The 22,302-nt window shown below is 43.4% G+C and overlaps 1 protein-coding gene across 5 annotated transcripts in view; it reads left to right on the top strand.

Moving 5' to 3' along the window:
* The window catches only part of stxbp5a (syntaxin binding protein 5a (tomosyn)), a 69,408-nt gene continuing 47,106 nt past the window's right edge, over window positions 1–22,302 (top strand). The window contains exons 1-3 of one of the 5 annotated variants that reach the window (XM_078799262.1): window positions 1–287; window positions 390–555; window positions 3,830–3,927. In XM_078799262.1, the coding sequence (XP_078655388.1) occupies window positions 397–555; window positions 3,830–3,927 (257 nt within the window). In that variant the 5' untranslated portion in view covers window positions 1–287; window positions 390–396. Of the gene's footprint in view, window positions 556–3,829; window positions 3,928–22,302 lie in introns of all 5 variants that reach the window. The other 4 variants (XM_078799261.1, XM_078799263.1, XM_058056340.2 and 1 more) reach the window with 4 other exon arrangements.

Below are 22,302 nucleotides of genomic sequence, written 5' to 3'. Positions count from 1 at the left end.
GTTTCCGCCTCGTATGAGCGACGCGCGCGTCAGAGAGGAAAGCAAAGCAAAGCAGAGGAGAGGAGAGGGGAGGGTGCACGCCGAGAAGGAAGAGCCGAGCCACGGAGACGCAGTGGGGGCCACAGTCCGAATACATCACCGCACCGACGCAGCACCATCTCTGCAACGCTTTCTTCTTTTGTCCTTTCTCTTTATTTGGCGACTTAATCTCACGCCGATATATAACCTGCTGCGTGCGGCTCAAGCCTTCCAGCATGGAGACATCGCAGAAAAACACGCACTAAAATGTGAGTTTTATTTTTTTATTTTTTATTTTTCCTACCAGCTGGGAGGAAATCTGCTGAGAGAAAGTGGGCTCTTCGTTTGCATGTCCAATCTATGCTCCGAAGTGACAAAATGAAGAAGTTCAACATCAGGAAGGTGCTGGACGGCTTGAAAGAGGTGTCCTCCTCTTCCTCCACATTCTCCTCCTCCACCCCTTCGGTCCAAGTGGGCCCACAGGAGAACCATCTGGTCCAGGAGAACCTCCAGTCTGAGCATTTCCAGCTCTGCAAGGTAAAGACCATTGATCACCATCACGTATAATGTAGAGCTGTGCTGCTGCAGGCGTCCACTCTGGTCCCACGGCCGGGGTACATCATTGTGGTTTATTGTAGCACCATAGAACTGTACACCATCACCTGCAGGCTGACGGTGGAGGGAGGCGGAGTCATAGGACCCTTTCTGTACGATTAACTTCAGTCTTATTCTTTGTGTTTATGGTGGTGCATCTGGTCCACGTTCTGGCATGAACTGTCATATCAGAGGGGATGGGACACACTGATCCCCTCTTGCATAATCAGCTTGCCTTGGATTAGCGGAATGGTGCTTTCTGTGGGATATCACTGTGTGTGTGTGTTTGTGTGTGTGAATTCCCCGTTCATATTGTCCCGTCTTTCTCCATCCCCTCCACACCTCTACATAATTGATCCATTTGGGAGGACCCAAGTGCAACAAAAAAAGCAGGTTTTCCCCCCTTTTCCCCCACCTCCAATAACAACAATGTGGATGGGGTTAATAATGCAGCATGCACCCCGCACGCTCCGTTGGTGCTTCATCTCTGTCTCCCGTACTGTTAAGTCAGGAGATGTGCCCTCACAGTTCACATTGGTTACTCTGACTCGACACTATGCGAGGCTTCTTACAGTTGCAGACTCATTGTGGAAAAACAATCGATGTATTTATTGGACACTTACGGTAACCGTTTGTAGCTTTTCCCCATCGGCAGGATGGATAAGTCACATCTCAAAAGTATCACTGGTACAATAGTAGTACCTTGGAGCATACATTGATAGTCTAGCATGTTCCTCCCTCTCCAGTCACATAATGTGTGTGGGTGTGAATGAGCAGGCGGCTTGAAATGTGAATGGACGGAAAAGGTATTTTGGATTGAGTATCAAATATTGATAGTTCAGGTGTACAGGATTGCATGACTGGTCGTGTACAGTATGTGAATAGACAGACATTTACATTATGGGTGTTTGTGGAAGGACAAACGGTGTTAATGGTATAAATATCGAAGTTCCCCTAATAGTGGTAGGCAAAGTGAACCGGATTATTACGGTTCATTCAGTAAAAGATTCGTTCATTTCATTGATTTCGATCAATTGGTTGTTAGCCTGTGATCGCCCCCTGTTAATAGACCCCGGTCAGCCGTGTCGAGTCAGTCCATTCACTCATGTTCATGTTCGTTGTGTCGGTCATGAACGAATGGCCGACTCGGTCTTTCAGTCAGCTAACCCCACCCACCCACAGAGCGAGGCGTGATGATAGGATAAGACAGGCAAGCATGCAGATAGTCCCGCCTTGCAAAAGGAACGGTGAACTGACTCTCCAGCCAATCAAAAAAAAGCATTTGCAACTGAACGGATTCAGCGGGTATTTTAGGGGGTGACCTCGTTCATTCCGTTTACAAAGAAGAACTTTTGTAAACGTAAACTTTTTGACCCGATCGTTCATGACCGACACACCACCATCCCCTAACGGTACTACGATATGTGGGACTAGGGCTGCAAATGACGATTCATTTCTTAGTCGATTAATCTGAGGCTTGTTGGTTCATTTAATCGAGTTTCCAGTTAGACTCTGGACCAGAAGTGACCAAACTTTTTAAATCAAAAAATGATGACTCAAAAGTACAAGTAGTCGTGGATTAATGGGATAATCAATCATTGTTGCAGATCTAATTATGATGACTTTGTTATGAACGTATGTGGATGGACAGACTGATACTGATGTGTGAGTATGTGAAAGGACCGGCTGATGAATATGCAAATGTAGAGGAAAATGTGTCAATGTTGCAAAAGTACTATTTGTGATTTGAATGCGGTGGTTTGGATGTGGGACCCACCATCACGCCTCGACGACAAGTGGTGACATTTTCAACTCTGCAGCACTTTTTGACTTATGGGCCGCATTGAGTTAACAAAACTGTCCGGGGGGGCCAGAATATATATTTGACACACATACTAAACAGACCTTTATTTATTTGTCTAATTTTATCTGTAAAAGTGTCATACTATATGAGCACTTCAAACATCAGACCACATCAAACTACGAAATTTAATTTTACAGTTTTGTTTTTTTTCAGTTCTTTTTTAACTGAATAAGACATCCGTCTTGCAAGTCATGTTGCCAACATATACGTTAAACGTTGAAAAACGTAGAAAACAAGTGGCGGGCCGAATTCAAACGCTTGGTGTACCGCATTTGGCCACCGGGGCCGTAGTTTGCCCACCCCTGAGTTACACCCTGTCTGTTCATGCCGCTGTCCTCTTCAGCAGACATCTGCAACTGTGTGCTGCACAGACGGTATGTTCAGACCCGTGACCCACTTTTGGGTCCCGAACCGCCAGTTGAGAACCACAGATGATTTGATTGTGAGAGACAGACGTGAATGGAGAGGCAACTGGAGCTCTTTACAGTACTGTATGCACATGTTTGTGGATAGATGGATGTATAGATAGATGTCTCTATATAAACGGACATAAGAAGTGTCAATGGTACAAAAGAAGAATCACGTGAGAAGAAGAGACACGTGAGCTCTGACAAAGCGTGGTCCAAACACTGAGTGTCTGAGGATCATGGAAGACGAACGCGGCTGTTCTCATGTTTGTTCAAACAAATGCTCACAGCAGGTGCAGGTGAGTGCAGCGGAACAGCTGTCGTTATGTATCTGCATGAAAGGTGCTAAAAACCTACAAACACCTCTCCAGTCGGACGCAGAGTCGTTCCGCAGCTTCAGCCGCAAAATATTAGCACAAGCACACCACCTTTTGTATCGGGCCTCGTGTGTGATTGTGTACCTAATATTGTGGCCAGTGAGTGTCATTCAGTCTATTGCTTGGCTGTGAGGCAGGCAGGTGTCTCTCTGCCACTTACGTAACGCCCTTTACCGTCTGCCGCTGTGCAAACAAACACAGCCCATCGTCAGGTGACTGATGTCATAAAGTGACGGTTGCACACCTACTTATGGATGCCGGGGAAAAACGGGTAAAGACTCGCTACGTGATGAGTGTTTGCACAACCCTCCGTGTTGCTTGAGTTTTCTGTATCTTCAGACTTTGCCGTAATCACGACTTCATGTGGGAGGCGGTGACAGAGGGAAAAAAAGCAAAAAAACCGAAAGGAGTGAGAGAGGAGTCTCAAAATAGGGCCATGATTATAAAAGCATCCTAAATAACGAAGCCAAATATCAGTGTGATGAAAAGAAATACTTTCAGCTTCCCACCAGAACCAGGAGGCTGACGTCATTTCCTCATTGATATCTTTCTCTCTGTGTTTCAACCAGACTGTCCGTCATGGCTTCCCATACCAGCCGTCATCCATGGCCTTTGACCCCGTGCAGAAGATACTGGCCATCGGCACTCAGAGCGGAGCGCTCAGATTGTATCCTTTAAGTCGCCATTACGATATTGTGGGTTGCTGCCGAGAAGACGCCATGGGGGTAAGTCAGCCTCCATACCGCCGTGCTGGTGTTCCCTCGTGTGCTGGAGGTGTTGTTCACACGGCTTTACGAGTGCTATGAGGTTACTGAGGTTGATGTGAGATGTTTTTGTTGCCCTCTCGAGACTTATGTTAGCACTATGTATGTAGGTGGATGGACAAACATATGTCTCTAGCTGCAGTTGTGTATGTGAATGGATCGGCAATGTTTACATGATATGTGCAAAAGGCCACATGATGTGTGTTTGTCAAAGGACAAACAGATATTTGCACTATGTACAGTAGCTATGCCAATGGGGAGAGGTTTATGGAATATGTATACGAATGGACAGACAGATACAGTATTGCATTGCATTGTGCTGTATGTCAATGCACTGATGAATGTTTTATGCGTGTATGTGAAGGGACTGACAAATATTTACACTGTGTGTGTGTGAATGGACTGACGGACGTTTGCATGATGTTTGTATGCCAATGGAAGAGGCATATGTATTATGTATATGAATGGATTGACAGATATTTGCATTATGTATGTGAATGGACAAGCATATTTATACACTGTGTGTGTGAATGAACTGACGGATGTTTGCACTATGTATGTATGCCAATGGACAGAGGCGTGTGTATTATGTATATGAATTGATCAACAGATATTTGCATTATGTATGTGAATGGACTGGTAGAAATTTGCTTTGTGTGTATGTGAATGGACAGACATATGTTTGTATTATATGCGTATGTGAAAGTACAGAAAGGACATGTCCATTGCAAGTATGCGAAGGGACAGACAAATATTTACATTGTGTTTGTGTATTGACTGAATGTTTACACTGTGTGTGTGTGCATGTGTGAATGGACTGACGGAAGTTTGTGTAATGTGTGGATGCCAATGGACAGAGGCGCATCTTTCATTATGTGCATGACTGGACAGACAGATATTTGCATTATGTATGTGAATGGACAGACAGAAATTTGCTTTAATGTGTGTATGTGAATGGACAGACAGAAATTTGCTTTAATGTGCGTATGTGAATGGACAGACAGAAATGTGCTTTAATGTGCGTATGTGAATGGACCGACAGAAATTTGCTTTAATGTGTGTATGTGAATGGACAGACAGAAATTTGCTTTAATGTGCGTATGTGAATGGACCGACAGAAATTTGCTTTAATGTGCGTATGTGAATGGACAGACAGAAATTTGCTTTAATGTGCGTATGTGAATGGACCGACAGAAATTTGCTTTAATGTGCGTATGTGAATGGACCGACAGAAATTTGCTTTAATGTGCGTATGTGAATGGACCGACAGAAATTTGCTTTAATGTGCGTATGTGAATGGACAGACAGAACATGATTAGATAGACATGATTTTGGCATGATTTATATGTGAAGCGACATACTGATGTTTATGTATGGATGCACAGACAATCATGTGACTAGACTGATGTATGGATATGATGTTTGTGAATGGACAGACAGATGTTTACGTGATCTTTCACCCATTTTGAGCTGGGATAGCGATGATTCCAGTGACGCAGTGTGCATAAGTTAGCAAAAGTAACGTCGAGCAGAGCGCGGCCACAAACAGGGATAGCATAGCAGCTTGCAAAACCGCGTCGCCGCGGGGAGTCCTAGCTCTTCATAGGACGCCCGCAAGCTCGCCACTGTCAGGCTGCTTATACAGGTCCTCCGTGTGTTCTCCTGCCTGTCGGACAACCTGCGCCAGCTCATTAGCGTGACGAAGAGCTGTTGGCTTGGCCGTGCCTCGCACCCACCTACTGGCAGCCATGGCTGTGACTCAGGCTTGTTCACCTGCAATGGAAAGGTGAGGGGAAAATAAACCAGTGACAGAAATAGGGGGATCCTAAAAATACCCTGGTGGGCGTTCCCTTACGGCCAGGGTGCTTTGTCATTTAGACCAGTGGTATAAATGGACCAGCTCTCCAGACCTTATTCTAATCTAAGGCATTTACTTATATACAGTAAAGTCTCGTTATATCGATATCGGTTAAAACGAATTACTACTACGAATTATGTCCCGGTAACCGGTAATTTACTGTAGTAAATTTAGTAAAATTTATTGTAGTACAAAAGCATGCTAGGTACGCAATCCATGAACTCAAGGAGAAAATTACATGCCATATCAAAGATCCGCCCACTTTTAATGCAGTTCGGCGCAGGATCGGATATATGGATAGTCCGGTTATATCGCTATTTTTTCCGACTCCCGAGAATATCGATATAACGAGACTTTACTGTATATCATATGTATCATGGTTTGCAAACTTTTCCCGTGGCCTGGTGGTTGGGGACCCCTGATTTGGGGGGGGGGGTTACGTTTCATTGGGTAAACTCTCGGTGGCGTGATGCTCGACATTCATGCCGCCACCCTATTCTCGCTTGATGTCGTCACACGGTTCCCGCCAGCTGAAACGGGTGGCTTTGAAAACAGAACAGACGGGAAGACACTCTATCTGGGGTTTGACTGATGTGGATCAGGCTAAATCTTATCGGAGTCGTCGCAAGGTCAAACGAGAGTCATCTGTCTATTCTTTGTTCGCTCATCTGATGGCGGCGATAGAGCAAAGCTGCACACGAACGAACTGTAACGGAGATTTACACATTCTTATTCTGCAGTTGGTGTTCTTTCTACTTCAAGTCTGGCAAAGTTTAACGAATGACAAATTGGCTCATACACACGTGTCTCCTAGGGGGCCTTTTTTTTGGGGTTTAGCCGCTACTGGCTTGAATTGTGTGTGTGTGTGTGTGTGTTTTTGCTTGGCTGGACTGCCAGGATATTTGGCTGCGACCCTCTTCTCCTGCAGAGAATTACAGGAAGTGGCAGATCAAGGGCCTCAGGCTGGCACTGTGGTAGAGGACTGAGAATTACAGCAGGAACAGGAGGTGTGTGTGCGTGTGCGTGTGTGTGTGTGTGTGTGTATCGATGCATACGTGTGTGTAAACGTATGTGTGTGTTTGTGAGGAAGAGCTGGCTGATCCCCTGGAGCCATAAAGCCAATCACTACTGTGATCCCCTCCCAGAAACCGTCCCATGTTTGATGCCTGTGCTCCTGCTCCACCAATGCCAGATGAGAAGGATGTCATTGTCCCCTTGGTGTAGTCCGGATGGGGGGGGGGGGGGTGATGGGAAAGGGATAGGGAATAGATAGATAGCTAATTATTCTACTTCTGAGCTGCTGCACACAAAAAGGGTGACCATTTTATCAAAGCATGCACCCCTACCTGGGACTAGGCTTCGATGTGTGCTGTGTTGCCAAACGTTGTTGTTGTCGTTCGACATATCGCATGGCGTTCCCGGGCTTGTGGAGAGACATGGTCTCTACAATGTGTCCTGGGTCTTCCCTGAGGTCTCCTACCGGTCAGATACAGAGTTGTCCGTTGTTCTGTGTGTGTGTTCTATGAACAAATAAACCAACCACACACACATGACAAAGATGATTCAACGGTATCTTGTCCGGAATCTGTCTATAGTGTCAAACCGTAAAATAACTGTGATCCATTCTTTGCAGAAACCAACATGTGGATGCTTTGTTTGGGCACTCAACTAGTGTGTTAGGTGCACTGTTGGGTTAGGACTGTATGTACAAAATCCCAAGCATATTTCATTGATATTCAAATCCTAGGAAAACCAAGATTCCACTGTATTTGTGGTCCATGCTGACTGTGTGTGCACCTCTCCAAGACACCACTTTCAGTTGGTGGCGGCAAAAATGGCAGCATCGTAAGTCACGGAGAGACTCAACCGCACCCCGCGAGAAAACAGCCAGACGCAAATCAATACATCAAATTGTCACTCGGCCACATGATCTCTTTGGCAAGGCGCAGGGCATCATTGGACTCTCACAAACAAATTGGAGATGACAGTCATAGAAACACATGGCTAAATTACAGTAACTGCACACAAGGGTAGATTGTAAGTTTGTAAATACTTGACACACACTTGTGGCATCAAACGTTGATCAAACAATGGCTATAATGATTGCTGTTCTTTCAATTTTCCAACAATTTCGCAATTTTTCTTTAATATTTCAACTTTCTGCTACTATTATTTTTCCTCACTGCTGATTATTATTATTTTTTTGTTGCCCCTGATTACAAACTGTGGGCGACTAGAGCAGTATACTTGCTGACTTGAACTTTTTTGTACACTTCATTCTAAAGCAGCAGATACAATCATCATTACACACCAGCTCACTTCCTCTAATGTGTCTCCCTTAAAACATTCCCCCTGCAACACGTGTTAACGAGTTAACTTAATAACAATCCTATTGTAACGGACGCTGTCTTTGCACTTTGCGCTGACTTTTTGAATTCAATAGTGTTTCTCACATTGTGGAACTTGGAGCCGTAATAATAAATGTTAAGAAATTACACAACGCTTAGAAATGTGCAGTGTGCTTGAACGCCTCATCAATGCTGGGTCACAATGACAAACAGAAGATAGGAGACAGAATCAGTGTTGTTGATTGGTTCTGTGTGCATTCTATGGACAAATAAATCAGCATTATGAAAGGATTTCCAGAGCGGAATCTGTCTATAGTGTCCCTAACTTTGAAAGAACCGCTATTTATTTTATTATTATTATTATGCATACATCTTCTGGTCACATTAGATATTATATTCTGATATCAGCTATTGTATCTAAGACAGGTTTAGTTTGGCCGTACGACAAACAAAAAAGTGTGTGTGTGTCAGCGGCTTAATCAAAGACCAGTCCTGTGTGTGTGTGTGTGTGTGTGTGTGTGTGTGGTTTCATCTTTCATGCTTTTCAGGAGGCCTCTATCAGGCGACCTCTGTTCCGCCGCCTCTTAGAAATGGAAAACAAATTCTGCTGCATCAGTGCTGCAACAATTTAGCGGCCGCTCCGCTCCGTCCCGTATCCTGACAGCGTGTCCGCTAAAGTCCTTTAGCTCTGACAAGCGCACAAATGGGATTGAGTTTTTCTTTTTTTTTTTTTTTTTACGGAATGACTAAAGTTGTGTTGCTTCTCTTCTACAAGTCATGATTTTGTTGCTTCATGTCCGACGAGGCCGCATGAGCACTGGCATGCTTAAGCGAAGTGTAGTTACCAGGCCGCTAATGGAAAACTTTTGGAGAGAATATTAGCCCTAATCCGAAGGAACATTCCGCGCTCGCTGTGCCTTCAGTCCTCAAGTGAGTCATCATAATTCGGGATGCCACGCGGCATTTCTGCTCACTAGAAACTAATTTCTTGGGAAGACAAAAATCTTGATGACCTGAGCCAAGGTTATCAACTCGGGCCGCAGCCTCGGAGGAATACTAAGCAACTTGATAGAATGTGCTCAAGTTTGATTCAATCGGCGGTACAGAAATAGCAGAAATCAAGCTAGTGCTGATGCGACTTTGAGTTAGACGGAATGCCTGAGAGGTCACCAACCTGTTCACTAATTGTTCCCAACAGGCGACAGCTAACGCTTGAGCGGCTCAATGTTAATACACGGTGTCATGTGGGCTGGGCGGAATAAATGAGACGAATACACAAACTAACACACACACACAGGCCATGGACATCGCCACAGTGTTTTGACGAGGCACATTATATAATTATATAGTGTTTTGCTGCTCGGGGACGGCCTGTCATGATGTTTTGATGCGCTAATTACATCGTTGGAAGTAAATAAATGTGTTTGCTGTTGTGTGGGCATTGTGTTACCGATGAGTGGAATACCAAAGTGTGGAGTTTGGGGGAATTAGGAAGTTCATGATGGAGCTATGAGCTCATGAGTGTTAATTTGCTGTATGATGATTTTAGCATGAGTTAGATTTTTATATTGAATCATGACCTCCTGTGATTTTCAATCGGTTGATAAGCTTGTTGTGAGTTTGGCATTCGGCATTGGCAGCTAAGCTTTGTTTTGCATTGTGTTGTTGAACTATGCATGGGCGTCATTGAATTTAATTCCAAAATGTTTGCATAATTCCTCCGTTTTCGGGGGTATGAAGATTATTTCCCAGGGTTTGAAGATAAAAGATACAAAAGGCTGCAGACAGATTGGGTTTTACTGCAACTGCTGCTGCTGCAGTGTTGGTGTGACCACTTGTGTGGACCAGTACCTTTCCTATTGATTTCCACTCATAGTCTTCCTGGTCAATATTCCCCTCAACTGTAACGTGACTCGCGTGACCACGAAGGGTCTGACCGCGGTCTTTGCCCCCCCTACACACACACACCGCAGCTTCTTCATCATCAAGTTCCTGTTGTGCTTGTTGACATAATGCATCAGATCCGAGCCGTATAGGCGACAGGTATTGCGAATGTGGTAACTCTATGACTTTTATTGATTTTAAATCGCAGCACATGGCTGAGACTCCAACCCTCCCTGAGGAGTAAACAATTCTAAACATTTCAATCGCTTCGACTGTCAAAACTGTGACATTTGATCCAAGATATTGTGTGTTGGATAAACGAGTCCCAAATTGTTCCCCCCACTAGCCTTGAGCCCAGTAGGATACATATTGATAGCCTTTGTCTACCCGATGATAAATGCTTCACCTTACAGCAGCCCCTTAATTTAGCATCACTGTCAGCAATCTAATCATACACGACAGCGACAGAGGACTTTCCCCAAACCAGATCAATAAAAATGTGATGTCGGGTGAGAATGTGGTGTTCTTTAATTACCTTCGCTATGTGAAGAGATGGTAGTGACAGCTGGTCCTCTGGTTTGGAAGGTCCAAGTATGGACAAGGCGGCTGTGGCTATGTTTACTCCACCACAACACAACAAGGTCATAGCCGCAACGATAGTTTATCACAAAGGTCATGAGACATGACCTTGTTGGTTCCATAATTGTAAAAGTCATTACAGGTGGTCGTCGGTTAAGGGTGTTCCGTGGTTACCAACCTGCTCCAATTCTGGTTCTTAACTCAGAACCAATGTTGTAATGGCAGTAATGTGCCCAGCCAGCATTTATACTGCTGATGAGTTCATTGTAAATTCTGATTCTGTTGAAATCCTGTTGATAATTTTCATAGACAGAATTCCTAGCTGTAGCCAAGGTGTCCAGGGGTCCAATTTGGGGGCCTTAGAAGCTCGTAATTCCTGTCAGAATTCCTGCAGATTGTGTGGTCCTATTGGTCAAAGACCTTCAGCGTTTACTGGGGCGGTGTGAAACTTATGGGACTTGTCAGTTGGACAAGGTTGGATTGCACACTCCGAGCTGGGAGTGATATCCTGCCCCAGGTGGCTGAAATGAAGGTGGCTGGACTCACCTTCGGAGCTCAGTCATCCGGGGGACGGTCGTCCGCTGCTCCTTTAAATCCAGAGGAGCCAGTTGAGGTGGTTTGGGTATCTAGTCCGGATGTCTCATGAACGCCTCCTTGCTGAGGTGTTCGCCCCAAGGCAGACCTAGGACCTGGCCTGGAAACGCCTTGGAGTCCTCCCAGTGAAACTGGAAAAGGTGGCTGGAGACTGGGAGGTTTCTTTCTGCTAGTTGACTGTCCCTTGGCTGCTTTCATATTATATAACATAGAATTCTCAAACCGGTCGAGTGGTTAGCGCGCAGACCTCACAGGAGGAGACTTCTCATAGGAGACCAGGGTTCAATCCCACCCTCGGGCATCTCTGTGTGGAGTTTGCATGTTCTCCCCGTGCATGTGTGGGTTTTCTCCAGGTCCTCCGGTTTCCTCCCACATTCCAAAAACATGCTAGGTTAATTGGCGACTCCAAATTGTCCATAGGTATGAATGTGAGTGTGAATGGTTGTTTGTCTATACACTGTATGTGCCCTGTGATTGGCTGGCCACCAGTCCAGGGTGTACCCCGCCTCTCGCCCAAAGACAGCTGGGATAGGCTCCATGAATGAATGAATGAATGAATTCTCAAACCTCACTACACTTTCTTTTATTGTTGTTGAATCATGCATTTTCCGTAAACACGGCATTCAATGTTTCGGTCGTGGGGGGCGGGAATCACTTCCACATTAATCTATCAACAAATTTTCTTCCTAACTATCCCTTAGGGTGTGCTTTTTAATTTCTTCTGCCCGCCTGACATGAAGTGGCTATCTTTTAACGCTAATTAGCGAATGCAGCCGTTAATGTTAGTCATTCAGCAGCACAAGCGGGCGCGGCTAATGAGCGCTCGCCAACAAGACTAAAATGTTCCATTTCAAGGAATAATCTGTCAAAAAAATGAAGCAAATGTCTTCTTATTGTCTTGATTGACTTATCAGTTGATTGTTTTGGCGTTCATTAAAACGACACAGCTAATTAGCGACAGGCCTCATTAGCTCGCGAGTTTGCATCATTACGTTAGAAATGAGGCATTTTGAAAGTGTGGGCTGCCGTTCTGCTACTTTGGCGCCACGTCTGGAGGACGCTACACTGTCATGTTCTCGCATAACCGGATGCGTTCAGTTCAAGGTGGAGATAAGGTAGAGGTACTGGTTTCTCTTTCCTGGTAGAACGATCCATCCAGGTCAACCATCTGTTTTGGCACCAATTTTTCATCGCAAACCAGCTCATAACTCTGCTCGTTCCGCTTCCCTGCTTTTAACATTGGCTTTAATTTTCCTTTTCTGGAATATTACAGAATCTCGGTCGTCCGCCGTGCACTTACCTTCTTCGCTCAGGGCTAACTATTATTTTTTTTCCTCGTGTTGCTCTAAACAACTCCAGCTGGAGCATATTAGTGTCTCTGTCTGCAGTCGCTAACAAGTCTGGACAGCCAGCCTGGCCATGTGGATAATGTTGCTCTCAGGCATTCCCTGTGTGTGGACTGGAGCACACACTATCGCTTGATATTTGGCTTCCCCCCCCCCCTTTTAAAAAAAAAAAAAAAAAAAAACTTTTTTAACTTCAGTAAATACTTCCTTCTTTTGAGCAAGAAGCCCAATGGCATCCCCGAGCTTCCTCCTCGTCCAGATTACAGCATCACAAACAAATGTTGGACTTTTCCCCTCCAGCTCCAGCGGTGGGGGGGGTCTCCAACACCCGAACCCTCCCCCCTGGTTTGCCCTTAAGGCCTGCGGCTGCCAGCCTGAATGGATGGCATTTTGTAATGAACTTTACTTGAGTGCATCCAAGTGGCCTTTCACAAGCTTGGCTGCGGTGGAGGCTGTGATTCTGTGTGTGTCCCCCCCCCCTCGATTTGGCACTTGGCGCTGCCTGTCATTGAGAAGTGAGGAGGTGCGCCCTGCTGGTTAAACCAACCCTCCACCCCCAATCCTTCCTCAGCACTGTTGCTCCTCCGCTGGCTGCCCTCAAATATGCCATCATGCCAAGACCCCTGCAGGGAACACACTCATGTGTCCCATGACGGCATGACTCAGGCTTTAATGCCTCGCCACATGGCTGGCATGCACACAAATCGCCGCCCCCCCCGCCCCTCGCCCCCGCCCTCGCCCGTTCACCGCAGCCTGTTGGTATTTATGTGTGTGTGATATATGCATATGTGTGTTTATGTCCCGCACAAGACTGGCCGGGGGGTGTTTGTGTTTGTGCCTTGCTGTCTGATCCAAGCAGAACGTGGCGGTGACGAGGAGATGGGAAGGGGGGGGGGCTGCAAGGGGCAAAAAGGTTCTCGACAGACAATCCAGGACTCCGTGAGACATATGGGGGGGAGGAGTGTTTGTGACAAGGAGCTATATTTATGTTTGTTCCCAGACAAAGTGTTGCGGTAAATCCTGCCTGGTTTTGTGTCACTGTAGGCTTTGGCACACTCGGCAACGCTGATTGTCTGCGGTAGTCCGCACTTTTTGGAAGAACCATCGCTGGTGTGAACACACTTGCCAGTAGGGCTAAGGTTGGTAAGCACGATTGGGTTAGCAGGTTAGGATTAGGATTAATACACGCTGCCCTCAGGTGGTCATTCAATGCAGTAGTCGGTCTTCTGTAGGACTAGATGGACTCCCACCGTTAGTGTTAGTTACCACAGTGTAAGGGTTCGGGTTGGTGTAGTTCCTATTCTTTGGGGTTACATGTATTTGGTTTATCGCCATGTGTGACTAAACCAGAGTCTGGTAATCAGTTTAGTTACATCACAACGAGGGTTGGTTACTACAGAGTGAAGGGTTTGGTTGTAGGGGTTAGTTACCCCTTTTATACCACAGTGTTAATAGTTAGGTTTAAGGTGAGGTTAGGGTTGCAGTAGTTACCACGGTGCCAGGGTTTGGAAGTGGGGGTAGGGTAAATTACTCACAACAAGGCTTGGGTATCACTGTTTGGGTTAAGAAGTAGGGTTAGGGTTATTTAAGCCTGTGTTAGGCGATGGCATCAGTGTTATGGTTAGTTAGCTCTGGGTAAGGGTTAGTGGTTTGTAGTGGTAGGGTTATTGTTAGTTAACTCAAGGCAAGGGGACACTACCAGATAGGGTTAGTGTTAGTTAACTCATGGTAAGATATTTTCCATGGTTTTAGCGGGTAAGGTTAGTTAACTCCGGTTAAGGTTTAATTACTGGAGTTTTAGCTGGTACGGTAAGGGTTTGTTGCCATTAGTTGTTGGTTAATGACATGGTTAAGGGTGCGTCAAGATTGGTTAGGGTTGTTAAATGTTAAATTGTTAAAGGGTAGGAGTTAGTTACATCAGTGTTAAGCTTAGTGTGAGGGTTCCTTGTCACTTGTTACTTGGAATGGAATGGAATGGCCTTTATTGTCATTATACAAGATGTACAACGAGATTGGAGAGCCTCTCCTTTCAGTGCAGTAGTCAAGTTTAAAAAAAAAAAAAAGTATATAAAAGTAGAGTAAAAAAAGACAATTTAACAAAATATATACAAGATATCCAAAATATACACATAGTATTGCACAGGAGCATATGCAGGAGCAGACATATTAATTTTAGAGCAATGATAAATGGGTCATAGTGCAAATAATGACTGGTGTATACAAGTCACATATGAGTGTATTGTAATGGGTTGTTAAATAAATAAATAAATATGATTGAGGTAGTAACAGAACTTGTGATTAAGCTAAACTGGGTCCAAACTGGGATGGTCAGATCATAGATTAAAGTTAACATAGATTAAAACACCTCATAGTTGGAGCGACCGCAGGGTTTGGGTTAGCAGCTAAACAACAGTGAAGCTGGAGACAAGGTTGTGTGGGACGTGGTGTGCAAGATTTGGAATGGACAACATTGACTCCCGACCTGACTGAGGAATCCGAGCCATGTCCAGGCTGGCTTCAGCAAACATTTATTTGTCAAATCCCCCAATCAACAGTTGGGCTTGTGAGATTCATAACAAGGAAATCCTTGGAAAGGGGAAAAGGGATAACCTTGCAGCTTTTCACACGGCCACTTTCATTTCAGCGATGAAGCTAATTTGTTTGATAAGCCACAAGCCCCCGCTATCTCCCAGACACCAGCGGAGGGGGGGTGGGGGAGAGTGATGAGCACGGTGGAGCAAGAGGTCTCGGTTAGCCGCGCCACCGGGCCCGCATTAAGCCTTGATTGGCTTCTATTGGCCTGATTTCTCTTGCTGTCTGCCGCCTGGCATTGCTCTCACTTTCACATTAAACACACGTTGGGGTGATGGCTGATAAAACCATGAGCGAGGACAACATTAAACCTCGCTTGGCTCCGCCTTTGAGCTTGACAAATGTTAGCATCGGCGTTAACCCTTTGGTTCTCTCAGAATGCTGTTGTTATATCCTGCGTTCATGCGGACCAACACTATAAATGACATTAGAGAGACTCTTCCACCTTCCATATCACGCTGTGTCGCCAGCTCTCTGCACACTCATCAGCAGCTGGTCCTGGTGCTCATTTTTAGAATCTGTTGCTGCAGTGGCATGAATTTTTAATGGCTAAAGCCATTGTAGCAAGCTGTGTTCTCCCTGTGTGTGTGTGTGTGTGTGTGTGCATGTACCGTCGGTGCCTGTGAGAGGTGTTCAGGTGTGAGTGAGGTAGCCTGATGGCCAGGATGAAGAGGAACAGTGTGCCTTTACATTGTGTCAGCACAATGTTTGTGGACACGCTTTTTTGATTGGATGCTGATGTGATGCGACAGCTTTTTGACTAAATCACTTTGAATAATACCTGAGGGGCTCCATATTCCCAGAGGTCTGTGTCAGTACCCCCCCCCCCCCCCCCCGGTGTTTCTTAAACATGAATTTGATGTTTATTTGCAGATGTTGAAGAATGTCAAACAAGCTGATGCGTTGTTCTACTCAGGCTATTTTTGGCATGTCGGCTGATGTTGACGTACGGTTTGGGAGGATCTTAACTCATCATTATCTAGTTTTAGTCACTCGAAGACAGCTGGGATAGGCTCTAGCACGCCCGCGACTCTCGTGACGATAAGCGGTCGCAATTGAATGAATGAATAACTTTCCAAAAATGTTTTTTTTAAATATTTTTTTTATATTTTTTTTAATATTACCAATCTTTTACTTTGTAATCTTATGAATTCTTTGAATTCTATGAATTTTGTATTTGAACCGTTTTCTCTTAATGTTTTGCCTAAAAAAAAAATCACATTTGAGAGGCTCCATTTTTAACTAAACTCTTTAAAAAAAATAATGAATTAATTAATAAAAAATAAATAAAATAAAAAAATATAAAATAGTTTTAAAATACAGGGTCATGCAAAAATGATGTGACACATTTGTAGGTTAAATAAAAGGCAAATAAAGTAAAGAAACTCAGTGTTTTTATTTTAGAAAAGTAAATATAATGTTTCATTATGTTTTAAAAATTAAATCAGTTGTGGCGGTGCGAGGTCGGCCGCTTGATTTTGGTTTCAATGCAGATCCAGTATCTCTGAAGTTGAAAATGGTGTTTGGAGCTGGTACGGGATCATGTCTACCAAGATTGAAGTGCAAACAGAACGTTCGTTGTGTTGCGGTTAGAGATTAGTTTGTTTTGATAAACGTTTCCACAATAAAAGCACGATGCTCACCAGTCCGATTCATGGCAGCAACTGAAAAAGAAACAAAAAACAATGGCATTATAAAGAAACAAAGCAAAATGGCATAATAAGTACTTTTCGAAAATAAACACTTTTTTGTTTCTTTACTTTATTTGCCTTTTATTTAACCTACAGATGTGTTACATCATTTTGCCTGACCCTGTATATGCCAATACTTTGCAATCCACTAATTTAATTTCCACTGCATTCCACCCCTCTGCACTGTGAGTATGCTACTGGCCTCCACTCTTGGAGACAAAGACACTCTATGACTGGCAAAAGGGCTCACTCCATTCATGCGGTTGTTCTATGGAACAAACGTGCCAAGGTGCTGACACCAGTGAACTCTCATGACAATGACAATATATCGAGCCCGGCAAAATGATCAAATTCATTTATCGTGATGAGAAATCTTGTCATATTTTCATCTTGTAGGATCATATGATAATGTATTATTCATATTCTGAAGTCCAACCCATAAAGTACTGCTCAAAAGTCAAAACTTTAAAGCGTATTTCCCTGTCTCTGACCTGACTATTTAAATATCCTCAATCCTGGGTTCTATCGAAGAATCAATCCCCTGAAATTGTCCACCTTGGAGCGGGACGCTGCGTTCCTGCAGCCTGAGAAGGGGTAATCATTAAAAAGCTTTATCGGAAGACATATCATTATCTACGTGATGGAACTGGAAGTCAAACATGGCAGCAAATTGCAAATAAATTGAATGCATCAGTGAACGCTTCGCATTTGCATCTCTATCTCTTGTGTTGATGATGACTCAGCACAATGTGTGCATCTCACTTGTGTGCTGGAACTCTACAAGGGACTTTAGCCTCCTTTTTCATCCTTTCCACTCACTAACGCGTGGAAGTATTTTATGTGAAAGGCACCGGAAATAAACCGGAGAGGTTCTGGTTTTTATACATCGGGAATGGTTGCTAATGCTGGAAGATGGCGGTTTCTGTTTGGACGTAAAAATAGATCAAGCAAAGCGATGCGAGATTTCAAACAATAAAAAAAGGTGTCGCCAGCATGACGGAGCAGATTAGCAAACAGAGCGAGACGAAATGGTCTTTTGCTTTCCCTTTTCTCAGTCGTTCAGGCCTGTAGTCTCAGCTTTGTGATATCCGTCAAAAAGCATATCGCTACTAGTTTGAACTTTGACCTTGCCGGTGTTTTTTTTTGTTTGTTTTTTCCCCCTTCTTTTAAAAAAATAGTATTTGTATTTTTTTGTGTTAATATAATGACTTGATTCCCATAATATTATAACTTTTTTTTTACCCAAACTTTTTTTTTGTCCAAAAATTATAACTTTATTTTGTTTGTTTCTCATAATATTGCCACAAGATTTCAACTCAAAATGGAACCAATATTTCAGTTTTTCTTGTTGGAATATTGCTTTTTTTCTTGTGCCGAATTACAGCTTTTTTAACATTTTCCAACTACATTATCCAACTACATATACCAACTTTATTGACTTTATTCCCAAAGTATTTTTTTTATTTTGACATTTATTTAAACAACCCGATTTTCCAAAAATCCAAAAAGTTTTGTTTGTCATAATATTACGAATTAATTTTTTTCCCATTTTGCTATGAAAATGATAATCATAATCCTGCCAATTTTTAACTTTTTTCTTGAACATTTGTTTGTTTGTAACAATCTGACTTAATTCCCATAATATTTTGACTTTATTCTGGTAACATTTGTCCAGACTGCAACCTAATTTTCCCAAAATGGCAACATATTGTTTCTTTGTCATAATACTATGACTTAAAAACAAAAGTAATGTCTTATTTCTTATATCTATTTTTTTTTGTAATATTACCATTTTTTAAACTTAATATTTTGACTTTATTTTTCTTCTAAATAATATTTTTAGGATGTGCCACAGACCCAAATGGCCCCCAGGCTGCATTTGGGACAACCGTGAAACAGAAAATAGCATTGAACTAAAATATTCCAAATAAAATTAGCATAATAATCTCTTAAAATTCCATTTTACTGTTTTTGTTGTTGTTAAATGGTATTTTCCTCTTTCCTCGGTCGCTGATGACAGACCCCTCCCCTCTGAAGATCTGCATTGGAAGCGATTATGTGTGCGTCTGTCTCTCTTCCGCGTCCTCTCCCTTTTCAGTCTTAAGCTAACGGTTCTAATCCTTGCTGCTTGCACATTGAACAGATGGAAGTGTGACTCATGTCTTTTTTTTTCGATTAATTCTGTCTTTCTGACGTTTCCTCAGCCCTGACTTGACTGGGTCCGAGAGGGATGGGTGTCCGTGCATTAACGCACAAAAAGCTTTATGCATTAAAAAACCTTACACGTGTGCTAAAAAAGAATCCTTTATGCATTTCTGAAAGCCAATATATAATAGATGCCATATATCACATACAACAATGCAGCAGTAAGGATGACACAAAACAATCTTACAGCTCCCTTTTCTTTAGTGTAGTGTGGGATAGCTGGCAAAGCTTTATTTAAGATGTGTAGAGAAGCCTTATTGGAATGGGTGGAAGGTGGTACTTCTGTCAATCAGCACCTCGGCGCCCCGCCTGGTGCTCATAAATGTGCTGTAGGACACTCCAAGAAGATCATTAAAAAGTAACTTTGGTTAACCACTTCCTCATTGCATCTGAAATGCTATTCCATGCTTTCTAGGAACACGTGCCGCCCCCCGCCTAACAAGTGTGTTTTGCGTAGTTCAGGGACATAAATATGAGAAACATTATTATCTGTGTAAAGGTTGAATTTATGATGCAGCTCTTACCTAATTGTCCCTAAAGCGTTGGCCCGTCAGAGTACATTTAGATCTCCGTTAAAGGTCAGCGTCCTTACGTTGCCAGGTGTGAGTCAGAGATCATCTCCGTAATGCAGATGCTTAATTAACCGCTACCCAGCCCAGCAGTCTTCTATACAGTCTGTGCCATACCCGCCTTGCAGCTTTTGCATGAATTGAAATAGCAAAAGGGACAGCGCTCTTGATTCCTATTTTATAGGCAGCACGACAAAGCTGGCAGGCCGCCATGCCTGGCGTGGCGAAGTGACAGCCGTGCACTGTACTGGCGGTGTTTGTAATTAGTGCCAACCCAGACGCAGCAGAATCGGCGGCGAGACGACTCGACTCAGTCCATCGCGTGAATACGTCTTTAAGATATACTGCTTGTCCAGTATTGCTACATAGAATACGTGCTATTGTCTGATGTGAAGGCTCCCTTTAGCACACATTAGTAGCCTGCATGTGCAAGCATCCATGGTTAGTTTAGTAGTATTCTACAATGGTCACCAGGTGTCATTACTGTAGTGTTCCTTCGACACACAAGCACCAGACTTGATCGCCGGAACAACAGGCTTTTATTGCGGGTTTATTGCACAGCATGCACAGTAATCTCTCATTAAAAAAACACGGGCTACTGTTGCCGTTGTAACAACTCTGATTTCACTTCCTTTCCACCACTCAGTCTGCCTACCTAGGGAATACATTTTAGCAACAAACACCAGCACACGTCTCATTTATGTTTTAAATGGCTTATTTACTCTTATTGTGTCTACTATATTGACTAAAACAAGTGTAAAGATGAATATAGGGGTGCTATTTTATATCTAGAGGGCTCTAATAATGTTATTTAAAGTATTTAGTAGGCCGTAAACAGATTTTATTTAAAAATATTCAACTTATATATTAGGAATCCACTTATCACCAATTAATCATATGATTAATTAATCATAATAAACAAGTAATTTGTGTAATAAATATATAATATTTACAAGCAAACACTTACTATAAGGCTCAACAAGAGACAGGCCTGGCACATTGTGTCAAATGTCGGTCTTCGTCTCTCAAGATTAAAACTGACACCCCCCCACCCCAGTTGAGAATCACTTCATTATCCATGGAGGACATTCTTCCATTATTTTAGAATAATGTTGTCGGTGCGCACCAAACATGAGAAAAATAGTGCAAGTGATTGCTTTTGAAGTTTCTAACAACACAGGCTTCGCTACACATCTTGAAAATAAAGCCTGGAGCTCTGCCAACTAACCGGTCATTCAGCAAATAGTCAAACTTAGCATGACTTAGCATGAAAATAGCGCGGTAGCTCACATAGCTATGCTAGTGTTGCTAACATTTATGCCCTCCTGTTCTAAAGGGTTCTAAAGACCTTTTTTTGGCTGTGTAAAAAAAAAAAAAAAAAAAAAAATTAAGACATGACCCGATGTCCATGAATGCACCTCATGTTCTTGTCTGCGCTATTGGATTGAGTGGGAGAGAAAGGACGTTGACTGGTGATTTAACACACAAAAACACACAGCTGCAGATAACCGCTGCAGAAGAGAGCGCCATAAAGAGACAGTGTCTCAGTGCTGCAGGTGGTCAGTGGGGGGTCGTGACGGGTCCTGCAGCTAAACCAGGTGACACCCACTCGTCTATTCGGTCCAGTTGCTGAGTGTTTGTGGTCAGGCAATCTCCCAACCAGAGCATTGTTAGGAATGTTGCGTTCGGGGGTTGTGAGTGTACTGTCAGTCAAGTGTTCCAGCTGATTGGCACCTTACAGGTACATGTCCTTGAAAGAGGATCCGAGCCGTGTTCTCGGTCGGCTCGCTGACAATCTCCGTGTTGGCGTCCAAGCGTGGCTAATGTGGCGCGGTGCTTTGCAAAGATTTGCTCGATAGCAACGCCAGAGGGTATACATGGCGCCTCATAGAAGAGCGCACGCTGATTGCTTTGTGATGGAATACGAAAATGTTTCACAGCTTTGTTAGTTTATGGGAACATCCGCCCTAAATCCTTATTATTATTATTATTGCCCGATGTTGTCATGATGTCCAAGATAGTACTGCATTGAAGGGAGATCTTTCCAAGAATGGTGAGATGCATGATCTCACAGTGCGAATATGTTAAAGGTTAATTTGGCTTGATGTTACGCTCTCATAAAATATTTCCCTGCCTGGCATTTTGAGAAGGGTAATACATAAAGCCATCTAAATGCACACGCTGGCTCCCTTCCCCTGCTTCAATAATTCATCATCAGAAGGAAAGTCACAAACGTATTCTTGTCTTTCTCTCTCTTGCTCTTTCTCTGTATGGCTATAGCCAAGTCACCGTCCATGGAGACAATTATTCTCACTCTTTTATATTCTGATTTACAACTGCTTTTCATGCTGCTATTATACGCTTGGCAGTTTTGGTACATTTTGTGTGCATTTTTTCTCTGAAACAAAAATATCGATCAATAAAAATTCAAGGATGCGGGGTTCCACTTTGATGTGTAAATTAAAGATGCTAAAGAAATCCAATGTAGGCCAGGAAATTGTACTATAAGCTATGTAAGCTTTATCTTAAAGATGACAAGCAAGTATAATATGTAATAATACACCATACAGCAGGGGTGGGCAAATATTTTGACTCGTGGGCCGCATTGAGTT

The sequence above is a fragment of the Doryrhamphus excisus genome, linkage group LG19 (genome assembly GCF_037039965.1).
Source record: "Doryrhamphus excisus strain RoL-2023G ecotype Guam linkage group LG19, RoL_Dexc_Guam_v1.1, whole genome shotgun sequence".
Taxonomy (NCBI): Eukaryota; Metazoa; Chordata; class Actinopteri; order Syngnathiformes; family Syngnathidae; genus Doryrhamphus; species Doryrhamphus excisus.
Note: the sequence above shows the minus strand (reverse complement) of the source record. Positions and strands in the feature narration are given on the sequence as shown.